The sequence below is a fragment of the Myzus persicae genome, unplaced genomic scaffold (genome assembly GCF_001856785.1).
Source record: "Myzus persicae strain clone G006 unplaced genomic scaffold, MPER_G0061.0, whole genome shotgun sequence".
In the NCBI taxonomy this organism is placed as follows: Eukaryota; Metazoa; Arthropoda; class Insecta; order Hemiptera; family Aphididae; genus Myzus; species Myzus persicae.
The window spans coordinates 1-15340 of NW_019104318.1; the positions used below are offsets into that span (position 1 = coordinate 1).

General features: G+C 28.3%; 3 protein-coding genes and 1 long non-coding RNA gene across 5 annotated transcripts; 2 read left to right on the forward strand and 2 right to left on the reverse strand.

Annotated features, from left to right (window-relative positions):
• Positions 1 to 7: 7 nt before the first annotated feature.
• LOC111041123 lies at positions 8 to 1293 on the forward strand. The gene is made up of 2 exons (XR_002605284.1): positions 8 to 885; positions 1101 to 1293. It is a non-coding gene; the product is annotated as an uncharacterized LOC111041123 (long non-coding RNA).
• Positions 1002 to 2370, reverse strand: LOC111041122. 2 transcript variants are annotated; one of them, XM_022325283.1, is made up of 3 exons: positions 2204 to 2370; positions 1816 to 1867; positions 1002 to 1423 (listed from the first exon to the last, which is right to left on the reverse strand). In XM_022325283.1, the coding sequence occupies exon 3, from the start codon at positions 1398 to 1400 to the stop codon at positions 1017 to 1019; it is 384 nt and encodes a 127-aa protein (XP_022180975.1). In that variant the 5' UTR covers positions 1401 to 1423; positions 1816 to 1867; positions 2204 to 2370; the 3' UTR covers positions 1002 to 1016. The 2 variants fall into 2 exon arrangements, with proteins under 2 accessions (XP_022180975.1, XP_022180974.1); XM_022325282.1 differs by lacking the exon at positions 1816 to 1867 and having other exon boundaries at positions 2204 to 2363.
• Positions 2371 to 6034: 3664 nt separating this feature from the next.
• LOC111041120 (40S ribosomal protein S3-like) lies at positions 6035 to 7676 on the forward strand. The gene is made up of 4 exons (XM_022325280.1): positions 6035 to 6160; positions 6236 to 6273; positions 6869 to 7376; positions 7439 to 7676. The coding sequence occupies exons 2-4, from the start codon at positions 6241 to 6243 to the stop codon at positions 7633 to 7635; spliced, it is 738 nt and encodes a 245-aa protein (XP_022180972.1). The 5' UTR covers positions 6035 to 6160; positions 6236 to 6240; the 3' UTR covers positions 7636 to 7676.
• Positions 7677 to 10793: 3117 nt separating this feature from the next.
• Positions 10794 to 13718, reverse strand: LOC111041119 (RNA-binding protein 25). Its single transcript, XM_022325278.1, has 2 exons — positions 13508 to 13718; positions 10794 to 13347 (listed from the first exon to the last, which is right to left on the reverse strand). The coding sequence occupies exon 2, from the start codon at positions 13322 to 13324 to the stop codon at positions 11099 to 11101; it is 2226 nt and encodes a 741-aa protein (XP_022180970.1). The 5' UTR covers positions 13325 to 13347; positions 13508 to 13718; the 3' UTR covers positions 10794 to 11098.
• Between the last annotated feature and the right edge of the window lie 1622 nt (positions 13719 to 15340).

The following is a 15340-nucleotide window of genomic DNA, read 5'->3' on the forward strand; positions in this document are numbered from 1 at the left end:
GTATATGGATGCAGGTGCGTGCTGAAGAGTCACTATGAGCAAAGCGGACAACCCCAAAGTAATAAAATGCATGCAAAAAAAAATTACTGAGGGTGCCAAATCTTAAGGAGATGTGATGTGCATGAAAGCTTAAATGAGAATGATATAGGAGAGGAGGGACCAGTTGTTATTAAAATGTGAGAATCCCGAGGGGGTTACAATAAATCGTACTTTAGGGAATGTGACCATAGGAGGTCTCTGTTGTATAATACTATGTTATCCCTAAAAGTAAAGTGAACACCCTACTAATTTTTTACTACGATCTGTTACATTATAATATAATATTATTTATAGAAAGGTACATAATATGTAAAAACTATAAAAAATTATGTAGATTTAAATATGAGTCACCATATCTTCTGCTAACTGACTTAATGTTTTATATTAATTTTTTTAAATTATTTAATGTATGAAAATATTATAACCTTTAAATATTTACATATTGTTCAAAAAACATTATACACTAACGGAGTTTTAAATTAACTTTTATTCGGACCAATGACCACTAAGCTTGTTGCGGTGATGTTATAAGCTTATTTCAATTTTCTTAATTCGTGAAAACTATTTATTCCACTTTTCTCTAAAATTGAAACGATATAAATAAATAATTGGATTATGGTTTAAACTTTAAAGTACTTTTAAACCCCAAGTGAGTTATATCGTTAAGCGGCCGATCAGAAATACTTTATATTTAATATTTTAAAGTCTAATCGTATTTTTTTTTTTTATAGCTAACCTATAGAAACGTACAATTTCATCACTCTTTGACATTATAATGTGTAAATGTTAAAAATTTTCTGTTTGAGGACATTACTAATAAGCCTATAGAGAAATGGCTTTCACCAGGTGAATAATAAAAATATTATTTTTTAAACTAAGTATAAATATTTGATTGAAATATAAAATTACAATATATAATTATAATTATAATAGTTATATATCGTGATATTTGTATTATTTATTATATTTGTATATATTTATAATGAATACTTGTATATACAAGAGAAATTTTTATATTTTTTAATTTTTATGCTTACTCTCTTCTCTGCGTATTCGTAAAGAACTGAATGCCACGGAACATCATTGGTCAATTCATCAAAATACTTGCGGTCATCAGCTAAGTCTGGATAACAAATCTGGATAATATTTAGTGTCTTCTCGTTCTCGTTTACAGTTTTGTATAGATCACGTAGAGCTCGATCATCGGTTGTGACAGTTTCACTGCCTAATGGGACGAAATACAATGCGATTAAAGACCCATTGAACGTCGACTCATTTAGCTCCACTGTCGCCGAACCGTATAACAAACGATCACCGAGGAGTTCTGTTAAACGTGATGATAGACATAACTCAACAGCCATTTCTTCACATATTTACCTAAATGCTTAATACAAATAATAACAAAAATCAAAAGTGTGTATACTATATTATACTAAACAGTTTAGATTATTTATTGTATATAGTAATATTCTTGAGCCTTGAGGGTCATATTATGTTTATATTCAAAGATCACAGTTAAAATTTAAAAAAATATAAAAAGTAAACATAAAACAAAATATATGTTTAGAGTGATCAAAATCCCGTATTATAAAAATGGTAAATCATCCCACAAATGTTTTAACAAACATTTTCTGTTATGCTGTGTCTGGTGTATTGAATAATACATACAAATATTATATGGATTTAACCATAAAATAATATAATAAAATCAAGAATAACGAATAAAAATTTTATTAGTTTTCAACTAGTACAAAACTATAAACAAATATTACATACCTATTGTAACTAATTACAATTCAAATCAAATGTTTGTATGTTCAGATTTTATCTGTTCCATTAAATGTAAAAACCAAAATTAGTCACATTAAAAAGGCAACAGAATAGATTTACACGTTATACATTGTTACAAAGTGAAACAGATAATAAGATTATTAATAATCAATTAATTATAGACCGTGTGATTATCAATTTTATCAAAATATTATCAAAATTAAATGTAATTTTAATAAATCGACAAAAAATATTAAGTTTATTTATCGAGTAAAATATAATATAAAATATAAATCTTGTATAGTTGTATAAGTGTATTTTAGTAAAAATGTATTTAAGCATTTGACTTTGACTACAGTGTCTGACCAAATATAGTGTTATTATAAATACCAACCTTAATTTGTGTAAAAGTATATCCTAACTTGTTTTAAGTATTAAATAACATTATTTTGTCTGTGAACAATAGAAAGTATCACTTATAAAGAGTCGACAGAGCACTCGGACTGACGTCATGAAGCATACTGAATTGCCGAGGCGAAAGGGAATAGGGATAAGGGATCGTGAAACTCGGCGTTGTTTATACTACATATATTTTATATGGCTGTATATATGTACATATCAGATACAAACAGTATGCCACCCCCAAGGGAGAAATCCCTTTTTCCTGAAAAGTATAAAGCTTTAAAACTTCAATTATTATGTTTAAATATAATATACGCATAGTCGTATATATTATACTCTTTATTAAACAGGATATTATAGCTTATAAGATACTCATTGTTGAAACACTTTACAGAGCAGGATATTGATGTACCTACGTTTGAAAAAAATTGTAATCAATAACAAATCATAGAATATTGATTCTGAATATCTGAGTGTACCTCGTTTTAAATATTTTAATACTGTACCTGTTTTGAAATTATAACTTTATGTACCGTATGAACCTTGTACCTATACTTAAACTTTTAAATCCTCATCATACATTTTTTTTTATTTATACCTCATTAAAGTCTTTAATTCTTGCCCTCCTTGGATATAAATAGGCAGCTAATACAAAAAGCTAAATATCGTAAAACATAAATACTATGATTTTGGGTACCTATGTCTTTCATCAATACTATAAAAATATACCATGTCAGCTGCCTTATACACGTTAATTATTGATAAGTTAAAAGAACACTTCACCTTTACATATCCTCAATCCTCATATTATATTATGTTACCTACCTAACTTTGAAGTACCTAGATTAAAATGTAATTGTTTTATTAATTTTTATATTAATTGTTTTGTAAATATGTAAAGATGTAAAACATATAACACAGGTTATGTTGTGTAGAAATATTTCTCTGGAATATATATTTTTTCTCGTTGAGGGAAATTTAAGTAGCCGTGGCCCGTAAGTACCTAGGTTCGCCTTCGCACCCATATAAAACAAATAGATTACATGATAAATAATAATCAATAACTTAATGTTACCTTTACTCTTTATTAGTACCTAAATAAAATCTAGGTAGGTACTGTGGGAAACCAGGAAGCCCGCATACAAATAAATTATTGCAGAAATCGAAGAAAAAAGTAGTAACTATACGGATTTATTTTTAATTCTTCAGTAGGTTGTGAGTAGGTATATACTATACATCGTAATCATACCAGTAAGATATTATTTTATTGGGCATTATTCAAATTTTATAGCTAAATCTACCAGCTATGTACATTGTACATGCTAGTACATACATACCTACCCATAAACTTATATTTTACGCATTTTGATGGGCGAACGCGAACTACAGACTATTGTATAATAATTTAATGTAGTATATAGTAATGATTTTATAACGATACACTGTTATTATTTCAATGCTTTAAAAAGAATAGAAATATTATTTTAAATTTTTTAATTTCTTCTTAGTTATCTACAATGATTACATACAACTAATTAATGATTGTATAGTTAATAGTATCGTACAAACTAAAAATGTCAAATATATTTTTAGTATGTCTATAACCCGTGTTTACTTTTCAGTTTTCTCATTAGGGATTTAAATGGTAATCAAATTAAAAAGTGTATGAATATTTATTTTTTTTTATTTTTAGTAGGTAGATATACAAAATGTTAATTATTATTATTATTATGTGTAAATATCTCTTGACTTCACTAAGGCAAGGGTATAAAATTGTTTTATTATAATTATATTATTTGAGTGTTTCTTATTAAGTACATTATACAATATACATTCATTAAATTATCAACTGATAGACGATAGTCCACAACAAGCCCGTACAAAACAAAGCTAAAGAGTTAAGGGGAGACTAATCGTAATTTGCTGACACACCCATTAATCATTATAATATAGAACATGTAAGTGTCAAGGCTTTAAAATACTTACAATTCTCGTCTCTCGAGTGGCCACTTGACACTTTACACTATGGTTTACCTGCTTCTTCCTCCTTTCCAAGTCCCAATTAATTAGAATAGTAGGTACTCCCCTGTAATAATACTAAACAGATTTTGTATGTAAAAAATTGAAAATAAAGCTATGGAAAATAAAAATTATAAGTTTTAATGAGTTTTTTACCCCGAATGTAGAAGTAGAACATAAGACATTTTATTTTCCTTATGAATTGAACAAATGTAAAAATACAATTAAGACACTATACACCTAGTTACCATCCACACATTTACAAAATATGTTAAATTCTAATAATAATTATATAAGTTTATTTAATTATGGAAGTATATATGTTATTAGGTACTTATTGTGAAGATATACTAATTATTAATTAATAGGTATTTAATAATTACAATTTAAAAAAGTTATTTAAATACAATATAGCCTATAGGTACATAATATAATATATGTTGTATATTTTAATCAACGTGCAATTCTAGTATTGCAAAAACTCGAGTTAATTTCTCATTTACCTTCCATATTTTGAAACTTTCTATAATTTGAAGTAATATTGATCGTTCACTTAAAAATCTTGCAGTAATTCGAATAAAAACAATGCATTTAGATTTAGTACACATGGTAATTCGTAGTAAAATTTCAGGGAAAACTAGCCGTCAACACACGACTATTCAAAGTTCGACGGTCGGCAAATTGGGAGTGTATTTTCCAAAATGTATTTCTTAGAGTCTTATCGTTAATAATTTGTCTAATAATTCTGTATAAATCTCATAGACCTTATACCTTAGTACAAGGTCTATGATAAATCTAGCTTATTATTTCCGATAACTATCAAATTATTATCATAGGTAAATACGACATTTTATCATAACCATTGATTAAATACAATTTGTATTTAATCAATGTCATAAGCATAACTCAGCGATTCAAGTATTGTTTTTTTGGCCTGTTGATATTTTGAACCACTCAGCAAATTCAAACTCTTGGTAATTTAAAATTTTTACTAACTCCCACCAACTTCGAATTATCGAGAGTCGACTGAATCATGTTTTTTAAAAAAAGTTATCATTTTCAATAACTAATATTCCAAAACACACCCCGAACCTTTTTTCCGCATACGTATCTGGTTCATACTTTACAATGAGTAAATAAGATATCTGGTTTTAATTCTCACAGGTCTATGCAGTATGCATGAAAGTCATAACATGCAAATTGTTTCATGAATTATAAGTCTATTATAGTACTCTATACCATGGTGAAATATATCGCAGGACTATAGCCTACCTGCCTACTATACTATATTCTAAATCATACACCAATTGGTTATTAACTACAAGTTATCAGTCAATGCTCTATAATTTTATACTCCATAGTATATTCCATTACTCGTACTCGATACGCTATGTAATAATATGTATTATGAAATGACTAAACCATGTTCCGACCAAGGTTGGTATATATCGCACCTAGGTTCCGACTTCCGATGTTTGTAGTTTTAATATATTTATTATTTTATTAATTATTATTATAACGTATAACTTGTGAGTCCGTGACTTCAACTGATTTGTGAGCAATGAGCATAGAGATGTCTTTGCGAGACTGGCAGGCTGTGAGTTACAGAGTTGGTGAGTTCAGTGTTCACTAGCGCAGTCGTGATCCAGACGTAAAGTTGTGATAAGAATTAAGAAATCATTTTGTAAAATATGCTATGCTATCTGCTTGTTTTATATTGAACTACGGCGGCACGGCCTATCTTAGGACTGTATATTAAACTATACTTTCCACGGCAGACTAAAATTGTGTTGGTTACACTGTAAGGTTGGCATTTCATCAAGGAAATTGTTTGGTTAACATTTTTAATGCCATTTGGTCTACGTCCTGAAAATTGTAGCGTGCCGTCAAATTCTTTTTTTTCCTTTGACCCTTGGAAATAATTAAAAAGGTAAGATTTTAGAAATTTAATGTTGCATTATAAGCTCCATTTCATGTGCTTTAAATGACTTACATTTGTTTTTAGAAAAGATGCCAGCTAAAACGACTTCTGTTAAGAAAAGGGTGAGTATATTATGCATCTAGCATGTTCATTAGGTATTTCTTTCATGATATAATAACTTAAATAACTAGTATTTTGTATTGATATCTTTTAAAACATTATTTCTCATTGAAACTAACAATATGACATCGAAAGTTGTGTTAGTTGACTTATTTTTATTAAGTAGGTGCTCACTACATGTGTCTGTTATCATATGCCGTTTATGAAGTACGTCTTCCTTTTTAATGAATGTGCATTATACCTGTTAATATCAATTACTCTAAACATTCAACATTAATTATTACTTATTGATTTATAACTTAATTGTATAAAATTATAACTATTAAATTGGCCTAATTGGTAGATTTATATTTACCTGGTCTAGGGCGATGATACTTATGTGATGGCTTTTTTTTTAATAATATGTACTTTAAACAATAATATATTGAAATATACATTTAATAAAAAACCATATACATATTATTTTTACTTCTATGAATGTAGGGTTTAGATGTACCTAATTGAGTGTCTGGGCCCCATTGGCAAAACCCTTGTTTATCACTTAACCATAATGTAAGTTTTGTTAATTTTTTATTATTGGTTTTGTTTAATTTTTAGTTTGTGTCTGATGGCATGTTACGTGCTGAACTCAACGAGTTCTTGACACGAGAACTTGCTGAAGATGGTTATTCTGGTGTTGATGTCCGAGCTGCTCCATCTCGTACTGAAATTGTTATTTCTGCTACACGTACCCAAAAAGTATTGGGTGACAAGGGACGCCGGATTCGCGAACTTACATCTCTCATCCAGAAACGTTTTGACTTCAAAGACAAGGCAGTTGAACTTTTTGCTGAGAAAGTAGCACAACGTGGATTATGTGCTGTTGCCCAAGCAGAGTCGTTACGTTACAAGTTGATTGGAGGTCTAGCTGTCAGGAGGGCATGTTATGGTGTGTTGAGATTCATCATGGAAAGTGGGGCTAAAGGATGTGAAGTTGTAGTATCTGGTAAATTAAGAGGTCAACGTGCCAAATCAATGAAATTCGTTGATGGACTTATGATTCACAGTGGTGACCCATGCAATGATTATGTCAATGTTGCTACTAGACACGTTTTGTTAAGACAAGGTAATTGTTGTAAATTTTAATATTTTTTTCATGAAAATTATTAATAAATTTTATTTTTATAGGAGTCTTGGGTATCAAGGTTAAAATTATGTTGCCATGGGACCAAACAGGTAAACTTGGCCCAAAGAAGCCTTTGCCAGACAATGTCAGCGTTGCAGAACCTAAGGAAGAAATTTTACCCATTGCACCAACCAGTGATATTAAATCTAAACCCGAAGTAGCAGTTCCTGCTGTTCCAGTTGTACCAGTTGTTGGTTGAAATGATTGTATAAAATAAACAAAAGTTTTTTTTAAACACAAGTCTTGTTTCTATTTTATTTAAAAAAAATGTTCAGTTTGGTTTCATGGGTAATATTTTTGTAACAGTTAAAATTATTTGTGTGGTGGTTTCCTGTTACCCCTTTTCACGGAGCGAAAGGCATTTACCTACCTGAAAACTAGGATCCATGAGCGGGTTTACAACTGATGTCTGTGCATATTTGGCATTGCTGCTTTATTTCATTTGGTCAGTATCCCCCCATTGTTATCGTGCTTAATTTGAGTATTATTATTTTTATTCATTTATTTGTCAATTTAACAACTTTTAACTTTTCAATATAACATGAAGATTAACAGTTCACACCTCCCCAATAAGGGGAAGGAGATGGTGAGTTTAAATCTAGAGCCTATATAATTAATAATTGATACATAAAATACATAAGTTAAGTGAGTTGAAACTTGAAAGTTCTTCATATAGAAAAAACCAACAAAATATAATATATATAGTAACAAACAATTAAATGTTCATGATTAACTATATAAATGCTGACATTAATAATACAATATTGTTAAGATCCATTGAGTAAATATATTATTTATTTATTTTCGCTAAGTATTTTGAGACTCAAATTAATATAAAATCTGAAAAATGTAGATCCAACACAAATTACACTTAAATACAGTCTAAACTTCATAAAATTAAAATTTGGATATTTTTAAAATAAAGCCGATTAATATGAGTTCCAAAATCTTTGTGTAATTGGATAGTGAGAAATATATCTTTTAAGAGGGCGTCATACCCTCATGCCTAGTCTCCGTCTTCCAAACGCATAACAAAACAAATTGTGTCTTCTAACTAATTCATTCAATTCTGACTGTTACGTTTAATTTGAGAGAGTGAATTGACCTATCTTCAAATTGAGAATTTGGCATATTATCAAGTCTATAATGGATATTTTAAGTTTAAAGCGAGTTATGAGCATTTTAAAATGTACAAACAATTTACTTTTTTCAAATGCTCAAGTCGCTTTAAAAGGGATCTTTTAAAATAACCTATGTCATCGTCTAGACAATAATCTTACTTCTAAATTTTGCTTTAAGATTAAATATAGTTATTCAAAACATACAATTTGGTATTTTATGTGTTGGTAAGATTGAGGGTATGGCATCCTCTTAAGTATAATTTGTATTAAAATATTTACAGTGACTTCTAAGACGTTGTGCAAGTAAGATTTATTCATACCATTTTAAACTACAATTTCATATGAAAAAATAGATCGGGCTAATGCAAAATAATCCATTTCTATTGAGAATATATTTTACTACAATAATGCAACACAATCAATTTTCAAAGTTGTTAAGTGCAATGACTTCCAAGCTCTAGTGATCATCAATAATAATACTTAAATATCTAATACTTGACTTTTTTTATTTAAGTAAAAAATTATTAGGGTCAATACATTTTCTTCAAATGGATTATACTGATAGGTACTTTGATTTAAATGTTTTTTTATTTATAAAAAATTTATTAAATCTAAAAGAGATAAACTTGGATTTTTGCAATAAAGTACCTACACCAAAATTGACTTTATAAAGGATATTTTAATAATATTAAAGTTAAAATAAATTTAAACAGTATTCAATAGCCAATAAATAAATTATATATTTTTCAAGTTTCTAAATCAAAATGTTTACTAATATAACATGTTTTGCCTTTGAATTCATCAAAGATAGGTTAAAATATAATCTTTTATCAAGTTTTTTAATTAAATTGGATATAGAAAAATTTACGATGAACTTTTAAAAAATTCATTTTTAGCTTATATTATAATTTATTATAATGGGAATTTCTATTAAATTTCCATACCGTTAATTACTGTTTTATTTTGCCACTCTAGTTCAAGTAGGCTATAAATAAATTACATTGGTAAAAAAAAATTTCAAAAATATTGTTCAAAATGTTCAAATGTTCAATATTCCTTGTCAACAGATAATAAATATTTTAGATGATAGGAAAAAAGATGTTGTCTTATTGTAGTTAATAGTTATTAAAACCACTAACTTTTTCATTCAGAAAAAAACATTTGATTTGGTATTTATATTAACAACCTGCTATGAATTTTGGTATTGTGTAAGTTTATCTCAAGTCTCAATCTAAACTGTTTTTCTTTCTTTAATTTATCATTTATTTTACCTCATTATCTATTTAATATTTATTATTATTTCAATTAAACATATTTAATATATATTCGTATTTAGTCTGCAAACTTTGGTCTGCTAGGATAAAAGTACTATTTTAGACCATGGATTGGATATACAATTAACTATTAAAACATATTCTGTTAACAATTTTCAGTTACTATTAAAATTGAAAGATATTAGACAATACCCAACCATATAATTTGTATAGGATTATATCAATAATAGTATTACTAATAGGCAGTAGCATATTATGGTATGAATATCCAAGTAGCTTATGTTAAATACTATTGTACCTACCCAAAATTAAGTAGCAAAACCAAGTAACCGACTTTTTATATTTTCGTGTGAAAAAAACTTGTATTTAGCTATAAATGTAATAGGTGTATGAATGTAAATATTCTTCTAACGACAACATATTTTAATTGTAGGTATAATAAGCTATCGAGAACCGTATACTTGTCAATTAATGCTATAACAGTTATGCTTACATTTGGGTATTAAGAATGATCATTTAAAATTACTTCCTAATTTAATAGTGTAACACTAATATAACACAAGGTACCCATTGCCAAGGTTAGCCACAAAATCATGTTCTATTCAGATACACAATATTAATATTTTCAATTTTCAATTATTAAGTAAACTTTTTATAAAAATACAGATTTTTTGTGGGATAACTAAAACAATTAACTACATGCTATATAACTACAGTAACTACAATGATAAATGATAGAAATATCAAATAGCTTATACTTTGATAGTGGGTATTGTTGAAATAATATTTATTATTTGTTCAAAAAGTTATTAACTTGCTGCTAAATAATTAAATATTTATGATAACATTAGAACTGAGTCTGGAATTTATTAAACTACAATTTATGTGTGTACTCATTGTTTTTATTAGGATAACATTAATTTTAAATATTTAATAAGAAATATAAAGTAAAAAAAATCCATGCATTAATAATACATCTATATTTAGTACATAATAGGTGAATAAAATTCAGAGGTTATTATAATGTTCATTATAATATTTTAAATGCACAGCATATATTTTTAGACACAAACTAAAAATAGTATAATTTTTTATACACATAGTTTTATTTTAAATCAATCACATATAGTCAAAAACAATGATGCAATGAAAAAATATAATGTGTTAAGTGTTGGGGTAAAAATGTAAATAGATTTTCAATTGTCTCAATATATGAATTATATTATATTTACAGAAAGATACACATAATTTAGTGTACACACACTACCTATGGGTCTTTGTGGCCATTTTCTTCCAGTTTAACCAATCCTAATTTTTTGGCTTCAACCTCATATACTAGAAGTCTCCACATTTTTACAACAAACACTTCAGCCTCTTCGTCAAGTACCATCTGCACATCATCAAGTATTGCTTGTGGACTGCTACCGGCTAACACTTTCGAACATATAAAATCTACCAGCGTTGGTTCTGGCTCACCGATATATTCAATGATTTTTTTATTTATCCACGGCCTAATACGTTTTTCCATCAGTTGGTTGTCAACTACTGCCCAATCAAGATGAAATGAGAATAAGTCGTCTTTGTCAGTGGGAATGCGCTCAATTAACTGACGAATACTTTTTTTCTTTTCCTCAACTGCTTTACTTTCTTCTTCTTTTTTGTCAGTGTAATCAAGAGGAACTAATTTTCTTTTTTTTGGCCTGGGCAATTCTTCGTCATCATTATTAAATACATCTTTGACATCCATTCTTTTCTTAATCATCAAAGTAGTAGGTTGAGTCATAGGTGCAAATTCAGGTGGAGGTGTTTGAGATTCAACACTAGGTGGTGTGGCTGGCTGCTGTGGACTGGGTGTTAGTGCTTTTTCCATAACATGCCTCTGACGTTCTTGTTCTACTTCCATGTTTTTCTGATTTTCAATTTCCTTTTCAATTTCCATTTCATAGCGTTTTAATTTATCTTTTTGTTTTTCAGCAACATCTATTAACAATTTAGGCTTATACATTTCTTCCCTGGCTTTTAATACCTTAGCAAATTCTAATTCTGGATCCTTTAAATCAAGGTTATTATATATCTTTTCCCGAATGATTTCCAGTTCATCTTTCTCTTTTTGCCGATCTCTTCCATCTTCTTCAATTTCTTTTTCACGCAATTCGATTCGTTTTTGCAAATCTCTGCCTTTATAATACTTTTGGTCATCTTTGTCATCATCGTAATCTTCCAAAAACTCTTTAAGTTTTTTAGCATTTCTTTCACTTTCTTCTTCTATCATTTGTTTTTTAGCACGTTCTTTGGATAATTCTTTTTTCTTTTGATTTTCTCTGATTTCCCATTGCTTACGTTTCTCTTGATATGCTAGTTCTCTTTCTCTTCGCCTATCATCTTCTTTTTTTAACTCCAGCTCTTCTTCTTCCATTTCTTTTTCTCTTAATCTATTTTTATCGTAGTGGCCTCTGCTTTTTTCTGGTTCTTTTTCTTTACGGTTTTCCTTGTCAATACTTTTTTCTCTATCTTTTTTTTCTCGTTCTCTTTCTTTGTCTCTTCTTTCCTTCTTCTCCCTGTCGCGTTTATCCCTTTCGTCTCTTTCTCTTTCTCTTTTATCTCTTTCTTCTTTTTCTTTATCTCTTTTATCTCGTTCTTCTCTACGGCGTATCCTTCTATTTTCTTCAGAATCTGGACTATCTGGAGTTGTGTGTCTCCCATTTAATTTTTCTTTTTCTTGTTTCTTTTTTCTTTCAACTTCTTTTTCTTCTTCACGTTTTTTCATAACTTCTCGGAACTTGCCTATTTCTCGAAAAATTAAATTTTTCTTTTCATCCTCATTTGGCACCATATCAAATCCAACACCATCAACTATGCTTGGTTTGTCTTCTTCTTCATTTTGTTTTCCTTCTTTGGTCATTTCATCATTGTGTTCTTTAATAATACTATTGATTCTTTGTCTACAATATACTTCAAATTGTTGATTTTCTTCGGTATCATCGGTACCTTTTTTTTCAGCCTTAAACTGGTCTAATGTTTCTTGAGCTTTTGAGTCTACTTTCACCACAAGTTTTTTACCGCTTACCTCCATATCGTGTAATACTTTAATGGCACGTAAGGCAGCTTCAGCTCCGTAATACTCACAAAAACCAAATCCTTGTACTCTTTTCCAAGAAGCAATATTTCCACAAGTTGCCAAAATGTGTCTTACCATAGTGTCAGGAGCTTTCTCAGAAATATTTCCAACAAAAACAGTAATGGGCGGCTCTGATGGTGTTGGTTGGCGGAAATTTTTACGAGTAGCACGTGGATTGAAACGTGGTGGAGCAGAGACCACATGTGGTGTTACAGGTACAACTAATGGAGTTTGTTGCATTGGAGACCAAACCATGGACTGAGGCATTGGAACACTTGGAACGGTAGGAGTGAAAGGCATAACTAAATAATTTGCAGAAGTGGTAGGTAAAAATCCGGCAGGAGATGCGGCAGTAGGCAGATTTGGATCATCCATAATAAGTGAAATGATTAATAATGCTATAAATTGAACAAACAATAATATTAGTATACATTTTATTAATTTCAAAGGATACTATAAGATATTATCATGATATAAGTTGAACAAACAATAATATTAGTATACATTTTATTAATTTCAAAGAATACTATAAGATATTATCATGATATAATACCTTACCTGTAGGTAGTTCATATGTTTAATCACCTCGTAATAAAACACAAAGTCGATTTTTTTTACATAAACATGTTATAATTACAACATTGCCAAGCTGAATAAATTTGAATAAAGTGTACAGTATACTAATAATATACACTATACAAATACAAGTAACTTACAACTTATGTTAATTGTTAACAAAACCCACTTTTCAGAAGAACCGAAGAGAGCAATTTTTTGATAAAAGTATAAAACAAATTAAATGGTAAATTGATAAAAATGATAGTGTTTGTTGTATTTATCAAGGTCTTTATTTCATGGAAGAGTAACTAAAGCCCGCCAAATTTCGAACTGCATATTATAACCACCACTGACATATAAAACAACAACAGAAAAAAATATAATAGTATAGAAACGACACCATGATGATAGCCATGATTTAAGCACAGAACAAATATTTAAGATACATACATACATATATCTATTTTTTTTTAATTGTTCTGTGCTTAAATCGTGTTGATATCGTGCCCATCGTAGGAGGTTGGTAATTCTGTAGTTTGGCGTGGTCCGTCAGCTGATTTTGATAAATATAAAAAAGAAGGGACCATAAATTCAAGGCCATGTTCCCACTTTTTTTCAAATAGTAGTGTAGTACCTTTAGAATTTAGATCATATAGTATATAGTATTTATAAGTACCCTATTTTTTTTTTTAGCTTCCTTATTTATATTTGTAATTTATAATCTGCGTTAATATTACATGATTATACCTCGAGATTACTCGAGATAGCAATCTTGCACAAATAAATAATAACAATGGTGCTGTACTAAAAGTAATACCTACATAATACCTATAATATATAACAATAATTTAAATATTTTCAGTGATTTAAAATAACAATATAAAATTGTGTATCTAATATACTCGTACTAGTCGTACTATAGAGTAGGCAGTAACTAATATAATCTTAATATATTTAATTAATTTTTTAATTTTTTTTTTTTAAGTTAACGCGTATTATAATTATATCAGTTAAGTATAAAGTAAGGGGAAAAATATGACACAATTGGTAAAAAAATTCGGACTTTTACCACCACTAAAAGTCTCTTAAAATTTAAAAATGTACCAAATTTGAACTTAAAATGTCTGTAAAAAATAATATGTGTAATTTTTAGATTTTTTAGTTACGGAAAAAACTGCTTACGTGGAACCTTGTTTTAAATTTTCAATCCTTATTTAAAGAAATTGAAAATTTTATAAATTTTTAACTGCAAAATCATTTTTCAATTTTCAATTTGATAAATGTCGTCAACATTTAAACTTAAAAGCTTATAAAAAAAACCTATGTATTTTTAATATTACCTAACCTAACTGATATTGAAACAATATATCAGGAGACTTGAATTAAATTGTCATGCTTTTTGGCCCAACAAATACAATTTTATTAATATTTATATAAAAAAAAACTAAAAAAATTGAAAATTGAAAATGTATGTCAACAGCTTAAAACAAGTCAACATAATTTGAAAATTTGATCAAGTATATGAATTGATGAAATAAACATATGGGGTAAAATTCAAATGTCCACAATTATTCGTTTTTAAATTACAACAAAATTAGAAAATAACTACATTAGAATATCCAATGTTTTAAAAACTTCAAACATTCATGAAAATTTAATTTCTTTCCAAAAAAATTTTTTTTTGATAAAGGAAGACAAAATGTTTGAAGTTAAATTATTCCTTATGGATTCTTGTATTCAATTTTTAAATCTTAGATATAAAAAAAATTTTTATGAACGTCTAACTCAAAATATTTTCCAATTTTAGTGATTTTTAAGATTTTTTTAAAATTC

Bases quoted from the DNA above. Each gene is read 5' to 3' on its own strand.
- LOC111041120 (XM_022325280.1), top strand. From the start codon at position 6,241: ATGCCAGCTAAAACGACTTCTGTTAAGAAAAGG. The intron at 6,274-6,868 runs GTGAGTATATTA...TTTAATTTTTAG, and splicing joins CGACTTCTGTTAAGAAAAGG to TTTGTGTCTGATGGCATGTT. The intron at 7,377-7,438 runs GTAATTGTTGTA...TTATTTTTATAG, and splicing joins ACACGTTTTGTTAAGACAAG to GAGTCTTGGGTATCAAGGTT.
- LOC111041122 (XM_022325283.1), bottom strand. From the start codon at position 1,400: ATGGCTGTTGAGTTATGTCTATCATCACGTTTAACAGAACTCCTCGGT.
- LOC111041119 (XM_022325278.1), bottom strand. From the start codon at position 13,324: ATGGATGATCCAAATCTGCCTACTGCCGCATCTCCTGCCGGATTTTTA.